The sequence below is a fragment of the Wolffia australiana genome, chromosome 6, assembly GCF_029677425.1.
Source record: "Wolffia australiana isolate 7733 chromosome 6, ASM2967742v1".
In the NCBI taxonomy this organism is placed as follows: Eukaryota; Viridiplantae; Streptophyta; class Magnoliopsida; order Alismatales; family Araceae; genus Wolffia; species Wolffia australiana.
The window spans coordinates 19,842,345-19,865,768 of NC_135840.1; the positions used below are offsets into that span (position 1 = coordinate 19,842,345).

Sequence of the window (23,424 nt, forward strand, 5' to 3'; positions counted from 1 at the left end):
GCGGCGCCGCCTCCGCCTACCGAGTCCAGCAGCGACGAGTCCTCCCCGCGCCGCCGCCGCCGCCGTAGATTCTTCGCCGATCAATGTTATTCCTCGACTTAGGCCCACGCTTTGTATAATCTCAACAACTTTGGGAAAACTGACGCCCTCCAACATTTATATTAATATATGTATAGACGGTAGAGTTATGAAGAGTGGTGGGTGTTGTTATGGAGAGGCGGCGGCTGAGCGCCGCCGCGGCCCACGCGCGGGTCATTGTCTCCGGCGAGCTGCTCCGGCGGCCCGCCGCCGCCGTCGTCTTCACCGTCAACACCGTCATCCGCGGTTACGGCAGAGCGGGCGGCGGCGCCGCCGCCGTCGTCCGGCTGCACCGCTACCTCCTCCGCCGGGGGCTGCCCTTCGACTCTTACACGCTCCCGGCGCTGATCTCAGCGGCGACGGCGGCGCTCCCGGCGGCGGGCGCCAGAGCCCACGGCGGCGCCGCCCACGGGCAGGCGGAGCGGCTGGGGTTCTCCTCCGCCGTCCACGTGGCGAACGCGCTGATCCACTTCTACTCGCTGGCGGCTGAGCCCGGCGCCGCGCGGCGCGCGTTCGAGCTCTGCGCCGCGGCGGACGTGGTGTCGTACAACACGCTGCTGACGGCGCTGTTTAGGGGCGGCGAGGCGGAGGCGGCGCAGGAACTGTTTGAGGAAATGCCGGAGAGGAACGCGGTGACGTGGACGGCGGTCGTGTCGGGGCTGGCGCAGGCGGGGCGGCCGGCAGAGGCGCTGGCGCGGTTCGCGGAGATGCAGCGCGCGGGGGCCGCGCCGGGGGGGGCGGCCCTGGTCGGCGCGCTGTCGGCCTGCGCGCAGCTCGGCGCGCTGGCGCTGGGCCGGTGGCTCCACGGCTACGCCGCCGGCGGCGGCGCCGCCGTGGGGGTGGAGGTCGGGACGGCGCTGATCGAGATGTACGGCAAGTGCGGCGACGTGGCGGCGGCGGAGAAGGTGTTCGAGGGAATGCGGGAGAGGAATCTGGCGGCGTGGACGAGCGTGGTGGCGGCGATGGCGGCGCACGGGCGGGGGGCGGCGGCGGTGGCGAGGTTCAGGGAGATGGAGGCGGCGGGGGTGGCGGCGGACGACGTGGCGTTCATCGGGGCGTTGGCGGCGTGCGCGGCGGCGGGGATGGTGGAGGAGGGCCGTCGGATCTTCGCCAAGGTGGCGGCGCCCAAGGTGGAGCACTACGGGTGTTTGGTGGACTTGCTGGGGAGGGCGGGGCGGGCGGCGGAGGCGGCGGCGGTGGTGGGGCGGATGGGGGCGGTGCGGGCCGATGCGCGGATTTGGAGTTCGATCGTGGCGGCGAGCGGCCGGCGGGGCGACGTGGCCACGGCGGAGAGGGCGGCGGCGCGGCTGATTCGGGAGGGGGAGGACGGCGGCGCCGCCGCCGTCATGCTGGCCAACGTGTACGCGGCGGCGGGCCGCCACGTGGAGGCGGCGCGGGGGAGGCGGCGCCGCCAGGGGAGAACCCCCGGCTGGAGCGGCGTCGAGGTCAACGGGCGGCTCCGCCAGTTCATCGCCGGCGACAGGTTTGACTCGGTCGACGGGAAATAAAGATTGGATTTTTTATTGTTTTTTTGGGGAAGTCGAAAGATTTCTACTCTTTCTTTTCAGATTCAATTCTTTTTTTTTTTTTGGGTGTTGAATGTTTCACCCGTTCACAGCCATTTTTGTATGAAAGATGAACAGTGAGTCGTAATTCATTAAAACACTCGCGAGCAAGAATGGGTGACTCGTGCTGAATTGATGGTATTTTATTATGTTTTAGGAAAGTCGAAAGATCTGCTCTTGCTTTTCAAGTTTAATGTAATTTATTTTTTTGGGGTCTTCAAAGACAGCCATTCACAGCCATTTGTATATTGATGAACTGTGACTCGTGCTGAAAATCCCCCAAGGTTTTGATTAATGAATAAATGGTATTTTATTGTGCTTTTGGAAAATCGAAAGATCTGATCTTTCTTTTCAGACATAAATCTTCATTTAATTTTTTGGCTGTTGAAAGACGGTCACTCATTTGATTAAATGAATAGATGGTATTTTAATGTGTCTTGGACAAATCGAAAGATTTGCTACTTCAATTTTTTGGGTCTTTAGAAACACACATTATTTTGCTTAATGAATATAGGGTATTTCAATTAGTATTTTATGGGCAAATCGAAAAACCTGCTTCTTTCAATTCAATTCAATTCAATTTTTTTGGGTCTTTAAAGACATCCATTCAGAGCCATCTGTATTAATGATGAACAGTGCTCACACGATATTGTGAGCAGGAATGAGCGAGTCATGCAAGTGGGGAAGTAGATGGTTGGAGAAAGAAAAAATCAAGGCATTAGCGCAGAAAATCGCTCAAAGTTTTTTGATTTAATAAATAGATGGTATTTTCATATGTTTTGGGGATATCGAAACATCTATTTCTGAAATTCAATTCACTTTATTTTTCGGGTCTTTAAAGACACCCATTCAAAGCCATTTTGTATTAATGGTGAACAGTGATCACAAGATAATTAAACACCCATGAGCAAGAATGAGTGAGTCATTCAAGTGGGGAGGTTGATGGTTGGAGAAGGCAGACAAGTTGCTTATGAAGGTGATGATTGGTGACAAGAATGCCGCCGGATGGAGAAATGATCCTTCTCTCCAACGAATCAATCTTGAGATTTAGGTGATCACCGCTCCAGTCAGTCACCTGCAATATTCACATCATCTTATTAGTAGAAAATTAGAGCCCTTGATGCAGAAAACAAAAAACTTCTAAGATTTAAAAGAGAGGAGATTAGCCTACAAGTTATGTCGCATCCCAGAATTCAGACAATTAAGAAAATCTGGCCTATACCCAAGAAATGACTTGGATTAAAGGATGAAAGGGTTTTCTTCTGATAGAGCTTTCTTTAAGCTCATATGGTACATTGGGTTTGGCGTGATCATGACTAGAAGGTAGAGTTGATCCGAGATTTGATCGGACTTTTTCATCAAATCTTGCCCGAGTTCAGTCATTCCCAATTCAATGACTGACTCTGCTGATTGATCTGTCAACCTCAAACCGGCTGGGTCTGGTCGATCATGTAAGCAAATAACAGATCATACATCTCTACTTTATAGGCTTATGGGGATAGTAAGCCGATCAGATCAACCAGCCTAATGATATATCAACTCCGTCAAACACGAGTTTAAATCAGCCATCATGGCAGAGTTCTTGACTTGGCCAATTTGATGACTGACTTGGCCGATAAGATCTTCAGACAAACTATGAGGCCAATCGCTTATTCTGCTCGGCCTCATCCTGGCATAGGCGGATTGATCGCCCAAACTGTAACAATGTCCTAACACCTTCCAGCCACACAGAGATGGAGGTGAAAAATTGAACCCAGACACACGGAGATGGAGAATTTTGCGTACCTTCCCCCCTGCTTCGTGAACACACACCATTCCAGACACATGATCCCACACCTGTAAACCCAGGAGAATTTAGTGCCCAGGGAAACATATTTGAATGACATCGTCATTTTCGAATAGGGGAAAATAAAATATCAGCGGCGGACCTTGATACTTCTCCGTCTCCTTGCTCGTTGAATGAATGCAGATGCCCTCCCTGACGCCACCATAAGGTACTTACATAAGCTGCACGAGGGAAAATTAAGCATTACAAATATCATTGAAATCAAAGTGTTATGAAGATGAAGATGGAAGAGAAAATATATATCTGAAATGACCACCAGTGTTTGGCTGTCAGGTTGGCTCGGCAAAGCTAACTCCACCAAGAGGGCAAGTCAGGGTTGGGTTGATTAGGGTTCGGGTCAGTTTGGGTCAACTTTGGGTCAGGTCAACTACTTGATCTAACCAAAGCGGCAAGTCTAGGAAGGGGCAGGCAGTTCTACACGAAAATTCACCATTTAGGTGAATTTTGCATCCCAATAAACCCCTGCTCGGTGGGCAGTTCGAATCATGAAGCCGAGGTGAACTGCCCTATTGCTCATTGAACATGTTCGAAACCGTCCCTAGGCAGGTCAGGGGTAGGGTCAGGTCAAATTCGGATGGGGTCAACTGACCCAAACCCACTACTCAAACCTGACCTGGAACGTGCCAAACAGTAATAACTACCCCATATGTAGTAGTAATTCTACTAGTTCATCACCCGTCAGAACAAGAAAACCATAATTTTTGGGAAAAAAGGACTGAGATGAGTGGCAGTACCTCCCGCAACATACTTTCAGAAGAGTAATCTTATCCTCTGTTTCTGCATCATCGGCATCGTGAGAGATTCCATAAGAGGATGATAAAGGCAAAGATTTCCATTGCTGGCTCTCAGGAATGCAGAAAATAGCCTGATGTATCAGAGAATAAAGATCCACATAACATCTCTTCCATGTATTTTCCACGTCCACCGAAACATCCAAAGAAGCCGAGAAATTACGCGACCAAGTCCCACACCCTGCATGGGCGATCATGATTATCCCTTGATCGAATGGAGTAGATTCATCTCCATTGTTCTCCTTGCCGGTACTGTTCTTCCAGTTGGGGCATCCCATAATACCAAGTGCTACATCTTCTTCCACAATGAGAGCAAGACCTACCTGAATTTTTTGAGAGATGGATCTTTGGTGAAACTTTAGAGATACAAGTGCTATAGACAGTATATGGTGACGATCCATTACTCAAACACTGTTCCGACCGATCCTCAGTGATCCAAAAGATCAATTGAATTGACCGATCGATCAATACTTGATCAATGGATTCTTCATGGATTTGATATATAAAAGAATAAACAAAATTAAGGTTGTTTCCAAAAAGACTGGGGGAGAAGACTAAAAAGTATGTGAAGCAGGAAAAATTTTAAAGTGAAATGGACAAAATTTACATGACAGGGGCCAAAAAGTCATGCAAAAATGACCAAAATGTTCCCACAAAACCAAATTAATGAAATTACCATTTTGATTGATTGATCACGGTCTGAACGAAATGATGAAATTGATTTTTGCTCAAACCAATATTCAATTGATCCTGGTTTTGATGATACATTAAGATCAAATCAAAGATCCCCGTCGATATGAACCTTTGATCAGGACCAAGTCCATGGTCAACATTCAAACTTGAAGACTGAAAAACTTGGAGAAAACAATATTTGATAGATACATTGAGTGAAATGGGAAAAATTGATGAATTGACATACAAGTCAAATATGGATGACTGACGCAGCATTTCGGAAAAGTTAAGAGATCTCGGAGGCGTCATTTTAATATAATCTCAGACTAGGCAGAGTTGTAGGAAGACAAACCACATAGAGGGCATCATTACCCTTCAGAAATCCTCGCGTCCCATCGATTGGATCAAGCACCTGCAAGCAAAGAAAGTGTGAGGATGATAAATCCGAAAAAGAGAAAAATGAAGAAGAAGAAGAAGAATACAAAGAAGAAGAAGATGATAAGGACGATAGCGATGATGATGATGATGATGATGATTGATCGGTTGATTACCCAGTAAGCAATGGGTCTTTCACCCTGGGAAAAGGCTTGCTTTCCACCTCTGTCAATCGCCCCAAGCACAGTCTCCACAGTCAGAGTTTCCTCAGAGTTGCTGGCCTCGGCAGCCACGGCTCTAAGGACTGCACTCACAAGACTATTGGGATCATCCGAATTCTCTGGTGAACCTGCCGAGTTTGACCTCAGGAATGATGAGTCCTCTTCAGCCACCAGGGGAATCGAAGGAAACAATCTGCTCAGTTCTGCCAGTCCACACAGACGACCCAACTCAGAGAAAGCCCAGAAAAAAATCTAGAAAATTTTTGCAAGAGAAATGATGTGTGGGGATGCCCAGAAAAGTTGACGATGGCCTGGACTCCAAATGCAATCATGATCTGATCGATTCGATAGAGGTGATTAGATTGAACGATCATGATATGATCAATTTCAATCCCATGATTAGGTTGATCGATCATGATCTGATCGATTTGGTAGAAAGGATTAGATTATCGATTTTTGATCGATCAATTGTGATCTGATCTGATTCGATCAAGTGATTAGATTGAATTCCGATCAAATAGAGTCTTCAATTGATCTAACTTTTGATCGGGCAACTCAGACCAGATCGCAATCAGAATCAGTACCTAGCTCTGGCATCCCACCCTGATGACCGAATTCAGAGCAAACCCTGAAATGTCAATCAGAATTAGTGCATAGTTCTGGCATCCCGCCCAGATGACCCAATTCAGAGAAAACCAGGAAATTTCAATCAAGATCAGTGCATAGTTCTGGCATCCCGCCCAGATGACCCAATTCAGAGAAAACCAGGAAATCTCAATCAAGATCAGTGCATAGTTCTGGCATCCCGCCCAGATGACCCAATTCAAAGAAAACCAGGAAATCTCAATCAAGATCAGTGCCTAGTTCTAGCATCCCACCCAGATGACCGAATTCAAAGAAAACCAGGAAATCCCAATCAAGATCAGTGCATAGTTCTGGCATCCCGCCCAGATGACCCAATTCAAAGAAAACCAGGAAATCCCAATCAAGATCAGTGCCTAGTTCTAGCATCCCACCCAGATGACCGAATTCAGAGAAAACCCGGAAAAATTATTGAAATTTTCGTCCAGTGGAACGATGGGTGATGAATAGAAGCAGCTACCCAAGCTGACGAGGGCCTGGACTCCAAAATCGGCAACTGTGACGGGGGTCTGATCCTTCTTCTCCTCCCAGAGTCGCCCATCACCGGAAACCAACGATTTCTTCACCTGAGAGTCATTGAAAACCGTCGTCAAGCACGCCAGAATCTCTTCTCCGTCGTGGGTAGTGACTAATTCAAAAAACCCACGTCGAGACAGAGGCGGCAGGCCCTCTCGACGACGTCGATCCCGGCGGCGAGCTCTCTGTGATATTTCCCATTCTCCGATGGAAATGGAAGATGCGATCTGAAAGCGAAAAACTATAGAAAACTCGAGGAAGAGTTGCGAACAACCAGAACAGAACAGAGAAAAACAAGAGAAAAGAAAACCTGACGACGCTTGAAGTGCAGGAGCGGGCTCTGATTAAGCGGGCGCTGCCATGAAGGCCATGAAGGCGGAATGGAGACAACGTTGTCATCAGAGGGGGCTCTGACGTGCCTGCTCTTTTCGAGGAATATGGAAGATACGTTCATCTATAAATCTGAAAGGAAGCGTTTTGGACCAAAGATTTTTTCGCCCATCTGTTGTTTTTCCTGCTGTAATTGTTCTAGAGCTTGTCTAGAAATGGGTCACTTGTAGATCATTGATCACTGGCAAATGCTTGTCGCCGGAAAGACACATAAGACAAATTATAGACTTAGTTCATGTAAAAGTGTGTTTGAACTCTTCAATATCATGTGTACAATTAAAGTTTGAATAGACAGAACCAATTGTTAGTGGATATGATACATGAGTTTGATGTTTTTTTATGAGGGAACGTTGGATTCAGGGACAATAAATATATCTATTTTTCTGCGATATTTGTCAGACAAGATTTCATTAGTTCAAGTTTGTAAAATATTTCATTGAGTTTTTCTTGTCGTTATGTTAATGAATAATTCATGCAAATTAAGAGAAATTTGGTTTTCTCCTTTTTTAGTTTTTATCTAGTTCGATTACGATTTTAAATATGATAAAAGCTCAAATTTAAAATAAGATTAAATTCTTAAGTAGAAGCTAAAATTCACAAACATCTGTAATAATGATTTATTTCAGTCTCCAATAGATAAAAAAAAGAAGGAATCGCTACAAAAAGGGTAATCGTGGACGGAAAATAGCATACATAAAATTAATCACAAAAAAGATAGACAAGTGTTTACTTCACTATAGACATTCACCATCCCTGAGGACTCTATCAGTCAACATGACGAAATCACTAGTGAACGATGACTTTTGACATTCGGCGAGGGAAATGTATACCCTTTACGAAGCTTCAAATCATCCGACGAAGAAGATAAAACCATAAATGATGATGAGGATACACGTATTTTACATGATTTTAAACTTATTAATCTTGCGCTTATCATGTTGTTAACTGGGTAACCAAGCATCCATGCATCACTTCTAAGTTTCAACTATTATGCACGATGGATACTTTAAATCTAATTGCAGAATAAATCATGAAAAATGATGAAACTAAATGTTCTGTTCAAGAAAGACATAGAATGAACTCCGCTTAATTATGTTCGCAACAATTAAGACTGCATAGAAAGCCTGGTAAAAAATCTTGGGAACACCGACCAGCAGACCAAACATACTGCACTTGTTTCACAATCAAAGTTTTCCCTGCGAGATAAAAGAACGTTAAAAGAGAGGATTAAACAAAATTGGGATACTTGTACCGTAAGTGAAGCTTCGAATTACATAGAGAATGGCTGATAAGTTGCGAACACTGGTTTTAAACCGCGTTAATGTCCACCGAACATGAATAGACGACGTAATCCGTTGTGTCCGTGTTCTATCCCGCGCATTAAAACTTCCATTCCGTGCATCCGGCGAGATAATTGCGCGAGCGCCGTTCTTCCGCCGGCAACGAGCTGTATCTTTCGATTGGCCCAAAGAAGGGGAGTTTTTGATCTTATCCTTCGATCGTATACGAAGGTCAGAGCTCCTCTTCTTCTACGGAGGACTTCAACATGTTCGGAGGACGAATACAATCCAAGAACTTGTTCTTCTTCGCAGCCGTTCTGCCGACGCTCTTCGTCGTCTCCGGCGCTGGAGACAGTCTTGTCTTCGGCAGGCCATTGCCTGATGGGGAATTCCTTGTTTCTTCTGATGGGGTGTTCAAGCTTGGCTTCTTCTCCCCCGGGAAGTCGAGCTTCAGGTACGTGGGGATATGGTATAACAGGATCACTGTTCAAACGGTGATCTGGGTCGCCAACAGGGAAACTCCATTGAAAGATAGCACCGGAGTTCTATCCATCTCCGCCAGCGGTGGTCTATTTATCTCTGATTCTAGGGGGAAAGTCTACTGGGCGGCGCTGCCGGCGATGCCTGCGCGGCCCGCGGCTAAGCTTTTGCCGACCGGCAATTTTGCCGTCTCCGGCGCCGCTGGAGAATACGCTTGGCAGAGCTTCGACCACCCCACCGACACCATTCTTCCCTACATGAAGGTGGGTGTTGATTACAACTTCTTGGAAATCCGTCTTAAAAGCTTAAGTTATAAACCGTGGCAGTGTGTTGTTTTTTGGAGTTCACACCTACGACCGTGCTCTACTAACTTGTTAAGATTCAAGCGCGTTTAACGTCCGGTAAAAGCAATAGGTTGTAGTTACGATGCTAGTTCTCTTCATAAATTCTTCTCTTCGTGAAGGTGTCTCTTGATAGGTGAACCTGAAAGAGAAGTGATAAAAGTTAGAGCTTATAGATCATTTAGGCAGGATTTTCGATCTCAAACACTTCCCCACAATCCTGCTGGGACACAAATTGTCTTTTTTTCTATAAAATAGACTCAAAGCTACACTTCTCTTCTTAAAACTTTTTACGGGATGTTGATCTGCGATCATTCTTTCTTAAATTCTGAAGGTGGGTGTGGACTGGACAACCAGAAAGACGAAGAATCTCACTTCATGGAAGTCCGCCGACGACCCCGCCCCAGGCGATTACACCTTCTACCCGAACATTCACGGCGACCCTCAAACCTTCCTGCTCAAAGGCGAGAACCAAGTCTGGAGATCAGGCCCGTGGGTCGGCGAGAAGTTCAGCGGAATCCCCCAAATGACCACCTACGATTTCTTCAAGTTACGCTTCGTCTCCAACGCCAAAGAGGCCTACTACGAGTTCACCATGAAGAACACGTCTATTCTCTCCAGACTGGTGCTCCAGGCGAACGGCGTAATGGAGCGGCTCGTTTGGAAGGAAGAGGGCCACTGGACCCTCTACTGGTACGCCCCCAGGGACGACTGCGACCACTACGGCTACTGTGGCCCCTTCGCAGTTTGCGACGCGAGCCAATCTCTCTTGTGCGATTGCTTGCGCGTAAGAACCATAAACCCTTCGTTTTGGCTTTGGCTTCAACGTTGACGTCGAAGCTTTGAAAATGGCGGTGATTTGCAGGGATTTAACCATAAACCCTTCGTTTTGGCTTTGGCTTCAACGTTGACGTCGAAGCTTTGAAAATGGTTGTGATTTGCAGGGATTTGAACCGAGTTCGCCGGAGAATTGGAAGCTACGCGATTGGAAGGACGGATGCAGGAGGAGCACGGCGGTGGAGTGCGAAAGCGGGGCGTATGGGTTTGTTAAGGTGACCAACGCGAAGCTGCCCGACACTTCGAGGGTGGCGATGGAGAAGACGATGGGGATGGAGGAGTGTAGAGAGGCTTGCTTGAGGAACTGCTCTTGCGCGGCCTACGCCGCCGCGCAGGTCGTCAATGGCACAGAACATGGCTGCTTGATGTGGAGCGGCGAGCTTGTGGATATTCGCATCTACTATGACGACGGCGGGGATTTGTTTGTTCGTCTTGCTCTTGCTGACGTTGGTAAAGCTCGACAGTCCTGCATTCTTCTTTCTTGGGTAGACCATAGTTTAGGGTTTCTTTCAGGGCAATTCTCAGAAGTTTATCTTGTTTAGCCTCTCCGGCGGAGTTCAATTTTTAGGAATTCTTTTCTTTCCTTCAGGGAAATTCTCGAAAATCCTCTACTTTTTGTTTTGTGCTTGATGGCATCGGTAAAACTCGACACCACAGCCTTCGTCTTTCTTGGGTTGACCGTAGTTTAGAGTTTCCTTCTGAGCAATTCTCGGAAATTTCTCTCATTTGTTGTTTCTCGCGGAGTTCAATTTCAAAGGCTCTTTTCTCCGTCATGCATATCATTAAACCAGGCGAAAATCCAGTGCGTTTTTCACGCGGAGTTCATCGTCAAGTTTTTTTTTGGGTAATTTCCGATTGGGAAAACTAGCTAACATGAAAGATTTTTACCCGTTTCGAAACCCAAGTTTATGAATCTGTCATATTGGACGTTTGAGAACGAAGAGTCGGCTCTCATCGCTTCGCAGGCGATTCACCGGGTGCACCGAGAAGAATATGGCCAATACCGGCGGCAGCTGCCCTGCTTTTGCTTCTTCTTGCGCTGTTAAGCCGATTTCTTTGGAGACGGAGGAAGAGCAACAGAGGCAAGTACAGACCCCCCCTCTCTCTGTCTTTCTCTTAATATCTTTGTTAAGGAAGCCAGTCTCCTCTCTCTACGTCCTTCAACCTTACAATCTCTCTTAATAGAAGCAGTCTCCTCTCTCTCTCTCTCTCTCTCTCTCTCTCTCTCTCTCTCTCTCTCTCTCTCTCTCTCTATCTATCTATCTATCTATCTATCTATCTATCTATCTATCTATCAATCTATCTATCAATCTATCTATATATCTATATATCTATCTATCTATCTATCTATCTATCAATCTATCTATCTTGTTGGATTAATATTCTTATGTCAACAATTACTTTGTATATCATAATCCCAATTCAAATTATTCACTGACGTTTATTACTGAATTAAGATATCGGAATGAGCGGGTTTAATAATTAGTTCATGAAGTGAGCTTGTGTGTTTGATTGTTCTTCCGATTATGCAGTGGCTATGCGAAGTTCCCATAGCACGAAGAGTCAACAGCGAAAGGTGGAGATGAACACTTCGCCGGAGCTTGACCTCCCAATGTATGAACTTCCGGCCATTATTGCAGCCACCGACGACTTCTCCGCCGCAAACAAGCTCGGCGAGGGAGGGTTCGGCCCTGTTTACAGAGTAAGCTAGAAATCGATTTTTTTTTCTTCTGGAAAATAGGAATCAGGGTTCGTTTTGTTTAGTCATTGTTTCTATCTGTAGGGTTTGTTGGAAGGAAAAGAAGTGGCGGTGAAGAGGCTGGCGAAGAGCTCTTCTCAGGGATTGAATGAGTTCATGAACGAGGTGAGTGTCATCGCTAAGCTACAGCATCGTAACCTCGTCGGCCTCCTCGGCTGTTGCGTCGACGGCGAGGAGAGGATTCTCATCTACGAGTACATGCCTCACGGAAGCCTGGACTCCTTCATTTTCGGTCTGTCACTCTCTATCTCCCTCTCTCCTTGTCTCCATTTTGTTATCATTATTTCCTATTCTCTCTTAACGGGGACATCCAAATCCTTGAACGGACTCCTCCACTCTTCCTCTCTTTCTCACTTTCTCTCCCTCTCTCTCTCCCCTCCTCTCTCGCTCTCTCTCTCTCTCTCTCACTCTCTCCCCCCCCTCTCCCCCTCTCCCTCTCCCCCCTCTCTCTCTCTCTCTTTCTCCCTCTCTCCGCCCCCTCTCTCTCTCTCTTTCTCACTCTCTCTCCCCTCGCTCTCTCTCTCTTTCTCACTCTCTCTCCCCCTCTCTCTCTCTTTCTCACTCTTTCCCCCTCTCTCTCTCTCTTTCTCACTCTCTCTCCCCCTCGCTCTCTCTCTCTTTCTCACTCTCTCTCGCCCCTCTCTCTCTCTTTCTCACTCTCTCTCCCCTCTCTCTCTCTTCTCACTTTCTCCCCCTCTCTCTCTCTTTCTCACTTTCTCCCCCTCTCTCTCTCTTTCTCCTCTCTCTCTCTCTTTCTCACTCTCTCTCTTCCTCTCTTCTCTCTTTCTCACTTTCCCTCTTCCTGTCTTCTCTCTTTCTCACTTTCCCTCTTCCTCTCTTCTTTCTTTCTCTCCCCTCTTTCTCACTCTCTCTTCCTCTCTTTTCTCTTTCTCAATTTCCCTCTTCCTCTCTTCTCTCTTTCTCTCTCTCTATTTTCTCTTTCTCACTTTCCCTCTTTCTTTCTTTCTCTCTCTCTTTTTTCTCTTTCTCACTTTCCCTCTTTCTCTCCCCTCTCTCTCTCTCTCTCTCTCTCTCTCTCTCCCTCTCTCTCTTTTCTCTCTTTCTCACTTTCCTCTTCCACTATTCTCTCTTTCTATCCCCCTCGTTCTCCCTTTTTCTCTCGCTCTCTCTCTTCTCTTTTTCTCACTTTCTCTCTCTTTCTCTCTCTCTTCTCTCGTCTCTCTTTCTCACTTCCTCTCTTTCTCGCCCTCTCTCTTTCTCTTTATGCCCTCTTCTCTCTTTCTCACCCTCTCTTTCTCTTTCTATCTCTTCCCTCTTTCTTTTTCTCTTTCTCACCCTCTCTTTCTCTTTCTCTCTCTCGCTCACTTTGCTCTTTCTCACCCTCTTTTCCTCACCCTCTATTTCTCTTTCTCTCTCTCTCTTCTCTCATTCTCACCCTCTCTTTCTCTTTCTCTCTCTCTCTCTTCTCTCTTTCTCATCTCCCTTTCTCGCTTTCTCTCTCTCTTCTCTCTTTCTCACCTTCTCTTTCTCGTTCTCTTTATCTCTCTCTCTCGTATCTCTTTGCCGCCCTCTCTCTCTCACTTTCTCTCTTTCTCTCTGTCTCTCTTTTCTCTTTCTCACCCTCTCTTTCGCTCTCTCTCTTCTCTCTTTCTCACCCTCTCTTCTTTCTCTCTCTCCTCTCTTTCTCACCCTAACTCTCTTCTCTCTTTCTCACCCTCTCTTTTTCGCTCTCTTCTCTCTTTCTCACTCTCTCTTCTCTCTTCTCTCTTTCTCACCCTCTCTTTCTCACTCTCTCTTCTCTCTTTCTCACTTCCTTTCTCTCTTTCTCACTCTCTCTTCTCTCTTCTCTCTTTCTCACCCTCTCTTTCTCACTCTCTCTTCTCTCTTTCTCACTTCCTTTCTCACTCTCTCTTATTCCCCTCCTCTCTTTTTCTCTCTCCCTCTCTTCTCTCTTTCCCCCACTTCTTTCTTTCTCACTTCCTCTCTCTCTTCTCTCTATCTTACCCTCTTTTCCTCTTTCTCTCCCCCACTTCTTTCTTTCTCACTTCCTCTCTCTCTTCTCTCTTTCTTTCCTTTTTTCCTCTATCTCTCTGTCTTCTCTCTTTCTCTCCTTTTTTCCTCTATCTCTCTGTCTTCTCTCTTTCTCTCCTTTTTTCCTCTATCTCTCTGTCTTCTCTCTTTCTCACCCATTTTTCCTTTATCTCTCTCTCTTCTCTTTTTCAGACCCTCTTTTCCTCTTTCTCTCTGTCTTCTCTCTTTCTCTCCTTTTTTCCTCTATCTCTCTGTCTTCTCTCTTTCTCACCCAGTTTTCCTTTATCTCTCTCTATTCTCTTTTTCAGACCCTCTTTTCCTCTTTCTCTCTTTCTCTCTCTCTCTTATCTCTTTCTCACCCTCTTTTCCTCTCTCTCTCTCTCTTCCCTCTTTCTCACCCTCTCTTTCTCTTTCTCTCCCTCTCTTTCCCTGTCTCTTCTCTCTTTCTCTTCCCCTCTTTCTCACTTTCTCTTTCTCCTCTCTTTCTCGCCCTCTTTTTCTCACTTTCTTTCTCTCTCTCGTCTCTCGTTCTCTTCCCCTCTTTCTCACTTTCTCTTTCTTCTCTCTTTCTCACCCTCTTTTTCTCACTTTCTTTCTCTCTCTTTCGCACCCTCTCTTTGATTCGCTCTCGTTCTCACTTTCTATCTCTCCTCTCTCTTCTCTTTCTCACCCTCTTTTTCTCACTTCCTTTCTCTCCCTTTCTCACCCTCTCTTTGTATCGTTCTCTTTCTCACTTTCTCCCTCTCCTTCTCTATCTTCTCTTTCTCTCCCTCTGTTTCTCATTTCCTTTCTCTCTCTTTCTCACCCTCTCTTTGTCCCTCTCTCTCTCTCTTTCTCTCTCTATCTCTCTCTTTCTCTGTCTCTCTTACAATTCCTTTAATGGAGACGTCCAGCTTACTGAACATTCTCCTAATATTTCAGTCGGTCTCTTCTTGTTCTCTCTCTCATTACTCTTTCATATAATTTCTTCACCATATCTCCCTGAACGTATGATCCATGGTTCACGATCTCTCCTCATTTAAGTCACTTCCATTTCCGCATAAGCTCTCCACCTGCCCTATTTCACGGTATCTGAAGACGCCGTCATCGTATAATGAATGCTTGCTTTTCTCTCGATCTTCATCCATCCCTCCCTCTTCCTCTCTCGACATATAAGAATATACGTGCATGTGAAGCATAGTATGCCCTGCGTTTTTGACTGAGCCCTTCGTTCTCACTCCATCTTCATCCATCCCTCACTCGTTCTCTCTCTACACATCGCATTATACATGTATGTGAGTGTCTGTCTCGTCAAAACCGGCAGAAAAGGACAAAGCGCTGCAGCTAGACTGGTCAACGAGGTTTCGTATAATCACGGGAGTAGCGCGGGGGCTGCTCTACCTGCACCAGGACTCGAGGTTGAGGATCATCCACCGTGATCTCAAGGCGAGCAACGTCCTTCTTGCCGACGGGATGAACCCCAAGATCTCAGACTTTGGCTTGGCTCGGGTCGTCGCCAGCGACGAGGCAGAGGGCAACACCCGTAGAGTCGTCGGCACCTAGTAAACCTCTTTTACCTCTCTTCTCTCTCTCTCTCTCTCTCTCTCTCTCTCTCTCTCTCTCTCTCTCTCTCTCTCTCTCTCTCTCTCTCTCTCTCTCTCTCTCTCTCTCGCTCTCTCTCTCTCTCTCTCTCTCTCTCTCTCTCTCTCGCTTGCTCGCTCGCTCTCTCTCTATTTCTCTCTCTCTCTCGCTTGCTCGCTCGCTCCCTCTCTATTTCTCTATATTTCTCTCTCTTCTCTCATTCTCTCTCTACTTCAGTCTCACTCTCCCTCCCTCTCGCTCTTTCTCTCTATCTTTCACTCACTCTTTAGTTCTTTCTTTCGCTCCCTCTCTCTCTTTCTCTCTCTCTCTCTCTCTCTACCTATCTATCTATCTATCTATCCAGCTATCTATCTATCTATCTATCCATCTATCTATCTATCCATCTATCCATCTATCCATCCATCTATTTATCTATCTATCTATCTATCTATCTCTCTATCTATCTGTCTGTCTGTCTGTCTGTCTGCTTAGATATCTACGTAATCTGCATTCTTCCCCATATCTTTTTCTACTTAAGTATCCATGTGTCTATCTAGCCAATTATCCACCTATCGCTCTATCTTTATTCGGGCACCTCGTCAGGAATCGTCATGCACCAACTACTTCTCGTTTCGGTGATTTTTTTACACCAGCGGGTACATGTCGCCGGAGTACGCTATGGACGGGACATTCTCGGTGAAATCCGACGTCTTTAGCTTCGGTGTTCTCGTTCTGGAGATGATAAGCGGCAGGAAGAACCGCGCTATTTTCGACTCCGACCACAGACTTAACCTCGTCGGCGATGTAAGTTTTTCAGAGAGAGAAAGAGACAGTGGGCCTTCAAACTATGAGAATAGAAACTTATGTCTTCTTTTGCAGGCCTGGAATCTGTGGAAGGAAGGGAAAGAGAGAGAGATAGTGGACTCTTCCCTGGGTGCATCGTTTCCAACTGCAGAGGCGCTCAAGTGCATAAAGATTGGCCTCCTCTGCGTGCAGGAAAGGCCGGAAGACCGCCCTGAGATAGAAACTGTAGTTTTAATGTTTGGGGGTAACAGCGAGGCGTTGCCTCGGCCTAAGCCACCGGGCTTCATCGTCGCGAGAGTGTGCCCAGATGGCTCCTCCAATTCCTCAAACTCTGTCAACGATATCACTTTCACTGCCATTAGTGGCCGCTGACCACATTGCTTACAAAATAACTTCTTATAATTGTGATGGCATGATCGGCTGGTGGGTATTCAAACCCTAGAATGTATGTGAGGTTGGTCATTTGATTCAAATTTATATCTAGATTATTTATGGCACAGATGTTTAAATAGTTATATATTATCTGGGACATTACCAAAGACAGCCAACCACTAGCATGGTTGTGATTTATGACCAACCTCAAGGGTTTTTCATGAGTTTAACTTCATAATAATATAATCTATCTCTCACCATTATGAAACTTCTGAATCCCAAACAATTCGAGTAGGCGTCAGTACACTAAGATTTAAGGTCATTTCTTCAAATTGCTTTCCACTTGTAAAAAATACACCTATAACTCAAACACACCTATAAATACACATATGGACTCTGACATCCTTTTTTACTTCAAAGGATCTGCTTCTCAGTCCAAAAAATCATTCTCGGGTACATTTTAACTTCATACAAAATATTTATCTATGTCTCACAATAAAAAAATCACTCCAAAAGACTTTCATCTTAGTGCAAAAGATATTGTGGGATGACTGTAACTTCATATTGAATTTATTGAATGAGAACTTGATCTTTTTGTGAATAATGACATATTTATTGAGTGAATGATGGATAATACTGGATCTAAAGGATTAAAGCTGTGTACTTGGAGGTCGGGTCCTTCATGTCGCCTCATGTGGCTGCAGGCAAATCTAGCCCGTGACTTCTTGATGGTCCTCCATCACAGTGGCATGGGCGTCAGTACTGGAATAAACATCGACGGTTTGAGCACGACCATTGGCGCTAGTGCACACACCCTCGATGTTCCATCCACGAGCTACCATGAAGAGTCATATCCCTGAAGATGATTGTCATATCTATCACGACCCTAAACCTAGAGGTGGAGACTCATTCGCAAAGTACTAATGGAAGCAAAGAACAAGCAACAGGGTATGGCAAGCGTACTTGCAGACCGACACATGATAAGTCCTTACCATAGTAACGGTGTTCGTCAGCAACAAAGGTGACGGTGATGGAGGCACAATGACTTGGTGGCGTGGATGGTCGCAACACGAGTGGTGCGCATGCGGTGCATGGTGGCGAGCAAGCAGCACAGATGGTTGTGGTGTAGATGCGGTGCACGAGCGGAGGCGGTGTGCATGCAAAGGCGGTGCACAAAAGGAGGCAGCACGTGTGGGGCGGTGTAGGGAGCAAGCGATAGCTGGAGCAGAACCTGGGCGACTAGCGCGAGGTATTTACACGAGGACAAGTGATCATAAAATCATATTAAAATTCTTAACTCAGAATATATTCTCACGTTTTGGATGTCCTAGAGCAATCATAAGTGATGGTAGATCACATTTTAATAACTTACATTTCAAGTCCCTCCTTAAGAAGTATGGGGTTCATCATAAGATGAAAACTCCTTACCACCCACAAACCAATGGCCCGGTTAAGGTTAACAACCGTGAAATCAAAAACATCCTTGAAAATTGTGTACAACCAGATGGTACGGATTGGAAAGAAAGATTACCTGATGCTTTGTGGGCTAATCGAACTTCCTTAAGGGACCCATTGGGATGTCCCCTTATAGACTGATATTTGGTAAAATTTGTAATCTTCTGGTGGAAATCGAACATCATGCTTATTGGGCGATTCAAAAATTAAATCTTTCTTTAGAAGATGCAGGGAAACACCAAATCTCTGCAGAAGTTGCAAGAGTTGAGGAAAGAGGAATACAAGAAGTTGGTGATTTATAAATCCTAAATGAAGGCTTTTCATGACAGGAAAATAAATCGGTGAAATTTTCATGAATACCAAAAAGTTTGGCTTCATAACTCACATTTGAAGTTATTTCCAAGAAAGCTTTAAAAAGAGTCGGTGGGAAGGACCATTTATTATAGTTAAAATGTTTGATTAGGGAGCTGGTTTGATTTCAGATCCAAACAATAGTCGGCAATTCAAACTAAATGGTCAAACATTGAAGCAATACTTGGAGCTTGACCCTAAACCAACAAAAATTATGGTGGAATGATAAGCCTAAAAATGTGTGTAAAAATGTCATTGATTTGGCGTTTAGACTTGTACAATAAAATTAATAAATACCCTTAATCACTAAAGATATAATATAGAGTAAGCAAGGGGTCAAACCACAGGGAAGCAGCAAGCAAGAACTTTTATCCAATTTTTAATGAATTAATTCAAGGATGAATAAATTTTGCAATTAATAAACCTTAATTGTACTTAATAATGTTTTTAATTAATAAAAATCAAGTAAAAACTTAATTTTGATTCTAAATATTTCGGTCAAAAAGCTCAAGATAGAATCATTTCAATTATAAGATCATATTAATTCGGATTATTAATTTCTCAATTATTAAAAAAATTTTAAGAAATTTTTTATGAATTAAATTTGGGAATTTAATAATCAAGAAAGCGATTTTGAAATTGGAGTTCAAGATGGACAAATTTATGGCTGAAATTTTATATTTAGGGTTTTTATATTTTGAATTAAATTTCCAAACAATAAATTTGAAATCTATAGAGAGAAACTAGACGAATCAATCTAGAGAAAGATAGTGAAGCATTTGGGGAAAATGTGAAATCCGACCCTAAATTAAAAATCTAAAAAATGCAGAATTGTTCCAAATCTATTTAAAACTAAAGATTAACAATCAGATCTCAAATCAGACTCAAAATGCAATGCTAATTTCATTAAAAACAACTTCTAGGGCATGTACATTTCGCCCATCCCATGGCGTTTTAGAATCGTTCAAAGAAGAAGTTCAAAATACAAATCAGAAACTTACAACTTTGAATGCAGGATCAAGATCTGTCGACTTCCAAAGCAACTCATGTGTCCTTCTTGGCCAAATCCTTGGGGAGAGCTTCAAAAAGTAAATTTCGCCCTTTTCCAGACCTCTATTTAAATATCCATTGGGAATGTAGAAGGGGAAAAGACAAACATGCCCTCAAAATTTCAGCCCAATCGGACGTTTAGATCTCAAGATATCAAGGTTTTACTTGCGCTTAATCTCAACCGTTGGATCCCTTATCTCTCTTCAAAATGCCTCAAAAAATGGCATTTTCTGATTGGTTGGCATTTTTTTCTCGTTTTGCGCCTTCTTGGATCGCGCTCTGACACGTCGTTGTCTGCGTCCAAGGCGAGCAATCATTGGAGAATGATTCCTGCACAAAATGCCACGTCGCCCTCGTCAGCCCCCTTTAAAATAAAAAAAATCATTAGAGTGGTGAGATTACCGCATTTTTTTAATGCTGCGTCGTCAACTTCCGTGTGCATTTAATGCACGGGGCGAATCGACCCCGTAAATAATCGATACGTGTGTTGACTACCGCATTCTTTTATTTTTTTCTGTAAAATAAACAGAAAATGACAAAGTTAGCCGCAATTTTTGACACATGCATCATCGATTTCCGCGTGCATTTAATGCACACGGAAAATCGACGCTGCATGCACGTTGAATCACGTGTGTCGGTTAGCGCGTGCATTAAATGCACGCGCTAACAGACTAAGAATAATTATAAATGCACAAAAATTAAAATGTACCTTTTCTTCGTCGCTTTCCGCGCCACGTCCTAAATGCTTGTAGGCTAATGATTGGCTCGTTATGGCATCGCGATTTGCGATGCCATAATGAGCCAATAATGCTCATTTTTTTCTGTCTCTTGATTATTTTAATAATATGCATCATTCATTCGCCCAAATTTTGGGCGAATGACATGGATGCTACTTAATATATATATATATAAATATATTAAAAATGCTTTCTAAAATGTCATATAAATAAAGTATGAATTATTTAAATAAGAAAAATCATTTCTTGGCTAAATATTGGCCAGAAAATTATATAAAAATATGGAAAAATTCTAGAAAAATTATGAAAGCCCTTACCAACCTTTATCCAAGTATTTAACCCCTGTAAAAAATTATTTCTTTAATGAAATGAGGTTAAATACCATGTAAAAAATGATAAAAAAATTAGAAATAATATTACAATCAAAGTGTAAGTCATTTATCTTCATTTTTATATGATAACATGCAAATATGGTCATTAAAGCACATAAATATAATGTAAAATTCATCAATTAATCCTGTTAATTTGCAATTTATCATGGACCTACACGAGGAGCCAGAAAAATGATCGTGCATCAATCACTCTTCTTAGCTATTAGATTTTCTTTTGAAAAATTAAACTTTTAGTATTTATATTTGATGTACTTAGCTTTCTACTTTTATTTTCCTAACCACTAAAAGTTATCATATGCATAGCCTTGATGACCTTTTAGATATCCTTCTCTAGGAAGTTTCATTTTGACAGGGCTCTAGCAAGGAGAAACCCAATTGCACAAAGCAAGGATGCACAAGACCAAGTACACACTCATTCTGAGTCACATGCCCCCATGGTTTGCAATTTGTTTTATCTTTCTCCTCATTTGCTTGAATTAGAGGCAAACCATGTTTCAAGTTATGGGTGAGGAAAGTGGCTTCCAAATATTTTTATTCCTTGCATCCTTTAAATTTGGGGGATATGATATACTAAAATTGAGTTTAATCATGCCTATCTTGGAGAATCACTCACCCCATGTCCTATCAACATGAGTATAGAAGTTAAGCTCGTGTAGCGGATAAAATGCATCTCTTAATGGTATGAGACATAGTCTAGATGCATGTGTTTTTTCTTCCAAATGGTTAGGATATCTGGTAGGGTGAGGAACATACAAGATAACCAAATGGTTGAAGTACTATTGTCTTAGGGGAATGCCGAGTGAGCCACCCATCATCCACCCATCAATGAGTGAATCGTGTCTAGAATTTTACATCTCCATTAAGTGAATCCCTCTTGGGGTAAAAAGGGTCATGTTTTCAATTCTTAAGCACAGAATCACCTTTCATTGAGCTACCTTGAAACACCTTTTGAAACATATACGTGTATCCTCTTCACCCAATTTTTCTGCCTTACCCCTCACAATTTATCCAATTTCACTCATTCATAAAGGCACACGTCTATTCCCCGCTAGTCCTAAATGCTTATGATATGCTTACTTCCAAGTTTCTTCTCTTCTTCCCCTTTGTGATATCACTATCTTATGATATATTCCTCTTTGTATCCCTCTTTTTTGCTTTTGTTACACCCTCTTCTCTTAGTTCATCTTCCTTGTATTAGCATGGAATGTATTTAATGATGTTTGATTCACCATTATCTTTCTCATTAAGATTGCATTTATTTTCACCCCTGTAAAAAAGGGAAGAAGAATGAAAAATGAAAAAAGAAGAAAAAAAGAAAAGAATTATGGGGTTTCTTATTCTGTTGGAAGCAGTTTCTTTTGCACTTTATGACTGTTGATCAATTTATCATCCATGCTTAGTCAACATATTCCATCTTCAATTATTTTCTCATACCATTGAGGTGTCATATACTCTTTTCGTTTATCATAGGAGTTAGCTATCTAAGTACTCTAAGCCCATCATTTATACTTTCCATACCCTTCATTCGTTATTTTGAGTCATCCATCATTCTCTTCTCTCTTTACACATATTAGATAGAAGCCTCGCTACACTCGATTGCTTGATACACAATTGATATTATGTATTTGTATGAGAAGTGAAGAATGACTACCTATTAATTTTAGGAGGGAAGAAACTTAGTGGGGAGCCATCATTTGTAATTGAGAGATGAGAACAAAAGAGGGAGAGCATCACCTAGATTATAGTATCATATTTGGCAAGAAGTAGGCTTTTCTCCTCATGACCATCAGCTCTTTCCAAAATAACAATGGAGTCTTCCATGCGTATTCTAGCATTATGTTTGTATAATCTTACTTAGAGGTGTAGTTGATATCCTGATTACTTGAAGGTTATTTTGTTGAGATTATACGGTGAATGGATCAACCAAGAGACTTATAATGCCATTGTAAAGGGACTAGTAATTATTTAAGTTGGAGGCTTTGATAACATGCGATTTTAGTAGCATAATATGAACATACTTACATGTTTATTGAAATTAAAATAATTTTATATGTATTTTATCAAGCTTAAAATGATTAAATTTATTTTTAGAATGATAATCTAAATTCTCAGCATTTTATGTATTTTGGGGACTTTTCTGACAATAGATTCTGACAAGAGTATAATTTTCTAAGTCAAAAAAAGATTTTCTGGATTTTTTGACATTAAATTTGGAAAGATATGATTGTTCTGAGTAAATATATATATGTATATTTTTTGGACCATTATATTAGTAAGTATGAATTTTAAGAATATATTTAAAGTTATTTACTTTGTGATGCCACGTATCTTCGCTGGATTCATCAAACGACAAAGAATCAGTATTAAGTCTAATGATTGACGAAAGTCAATCATTAAGCTCATTTTATGATTGGCATCAGCCAATCATTTAACAAAGTAGTTACGTCATTGTGATTAGCCATGCCATAATGACATTAGATTCTAACAAAATCCTTCTTTTTTACTTTTTTCTGGCGCAGGTGACGTGAACCAATCAGAGAAAATAAGCTCTTTTTTGCAATCAATGTGACACATGGACCGGATAAAAAACCAATTAAAAATGTTCTCTCTCTCTGGAATGGTCAAACATTTCGGCGCCACTTACGTGTCACAAGGACAATGCACCACATATACATGTGGGGCGCTTGTGTACACATGCCCATAAGTTTCCCTGTATGATTAGTTCTTCATCGGGCCTGCACTGATGCGGCGCACGCTAATGCTGTGCCACATCAACTGCGAGCTAGATGTAATAATATATTTAAATAATATATAATTATAACTCTCTTTTTTGTCTTGTTCCGACGGCAACATGTGGCATGATGAGGGTCGTTGATCGCAGACAATGACGAGGAATCTCAGTCAATCATTGCATTTAA

At 43.3% G+C, this 23,424-nt stretch overlaps 3 protein-coding genes across 5 annotated transcripts; 2 read left to right on the forward strand and 1 right to left on the reverse strand.

The window, feature by feature from the left end:
• Positions 1–209: 209 nt before the first annotated feature.
• On the forward strand, positions 210–1,586 carry LOC144705000 (pentatricopeptide repeat-containing protein At5g66520-like). The gene has a single exon (XM_078577582.1). The coding sequence runs from the start codon at positions 210–212 to the stop codon at positions 1,584–1,586; it is 1,377 nt and encodes a 458-aa protein (XP_078433708.1).
• An 897-nt stretch (positions 1,587–2,483) lies between these two features.
• LOC144704124 (Inositol monophosphatase family protein) lies at positions 2,484–7,220 on the reverse strand. Its single transcript, XM_078576376.1, has 9 exons — positions 7,017–7,220; positions 6,837–6,933; positions 6,651–6,756; positions 5,504–5,751; positions 5,305–5,364; positions 4,224–4,603; positions 3,572–3,650; positions 3,429–3,479; positions 2,484–2,718 (listed from the first exon to the last, which is right to left on the reverse strand). Exons 1-9 carry the CDS (start codon positions 7,103–7,105, stop codon positions 2,566–2,568), a joined length of 1,263 nt encoding a protein of 420 aa, XP_078432502.1. The 5' UTR covers positions 7,106–7,220; the 3' UTR covers positions 2,484–2,565.
• Positions 7,221–8,559: 1,339 nt separating this feature from the next.
• Positions 8,560–16,648, forward strand: LOC144704122 (receptor-like serine/threonine-protein kinase SD1-6). Of its 3 annotated transcripts, XM_078576370.1 has the most exons (9): positions 8,567–9,119; positions 9,532–9,984; positions 10,142–10,484; positions 11,000–11,116; positions 11,567–11,736; positions 11,818–12,025; positions 15,089–15,326; positions 15,999–16,149; positions 16,225–16,648. In XM_078576370.1, the coding sequence occupies exons 1-9, from the start codon at positions 8,643–8,645 to the stop codon at positions 16,519–16,521; spliced, it is 2,454 nt and encodes an 817-aa protein (XP_078432496.1). In that variant the 5' UTR covers positions 8,567–8,642; the 3' UTR covers positions 16,522–16,648. The 3 variants fall into 3 exon arrangements, with proteins under 3 accessions (XP_078432497.1, XP_078432496.1, XP_078432498.1); XM_078576371.1 differs by lacking the exon at positions 16,225–16,648 and having other exon boundaries at positions 8,560–9,119; positions 15,949–16,087; XM_078576372.1 differs by lacking the exons at positions 8,567–9,119; positions 9,532–9,984; positions 10,142–10,484; ... (1 more) ...; positions 11,567–11,736; positions 11,818–12,025 and having other exon boundaries at positions 15,186–15,326; positions 15,949–16,149.
• The last annotated feature ends 6,776 nt before the right edge of the window (positions 16,649–23,424 follow it).

Bases quoted from the DNA above. Each gene is read 5' to 3' on its own strand.
- LOC144704122 (XM_078576370.1), top strand. From the start codon at position 8,643: ATGTTCGGAGGACGAATACAATCCAAGAACTTGTTCTTCTTCGCAGCC. The intron at 9,120-9,531 runs GTGGGTGTTGAT...TAAATTCTGAAG, and splicing joins CCATTCTTCCCTACATGAAG to GTGGGTGTGGACTGGACAAC. The intron at 11,737-11,817 runs GTAAGCTAGAAA...TTCTATCTGTAG, and splicing joins GGTTCGGCCCTGTTTACAGA to GGTTTGTTGGAAGGAAAAGA.
- LOC144704124 (XM_078576376.1), bottom strand. From the start codon at position 7,105: ATGACAACGTTGTCTCCATTCCGCCTTCATGGCCTTCATGGCAGCGCC. The intron at 5,365-5,503 runs GTAATCAACCGA...CTTTGCTTGCAG, and splicing joins AAAGACCCATTGCTTACTGG to GTGCTTGATCCAATCGATGG. The intron at 4,604-5,304 runs GTTTGTCTTCCT...CAAAAAATTCAG, and splicing joins GTAATGATGCCCTCTATGTG to GTAGGTCTTGCTCTCATTGT.
- LOC144705000 (XM_078577582.1), top strand. From the start codon at position 210: ATGGAGAGGCGGCGGCTGAGCGCCGCCGCGGCCCACGCGCGGGTCATT.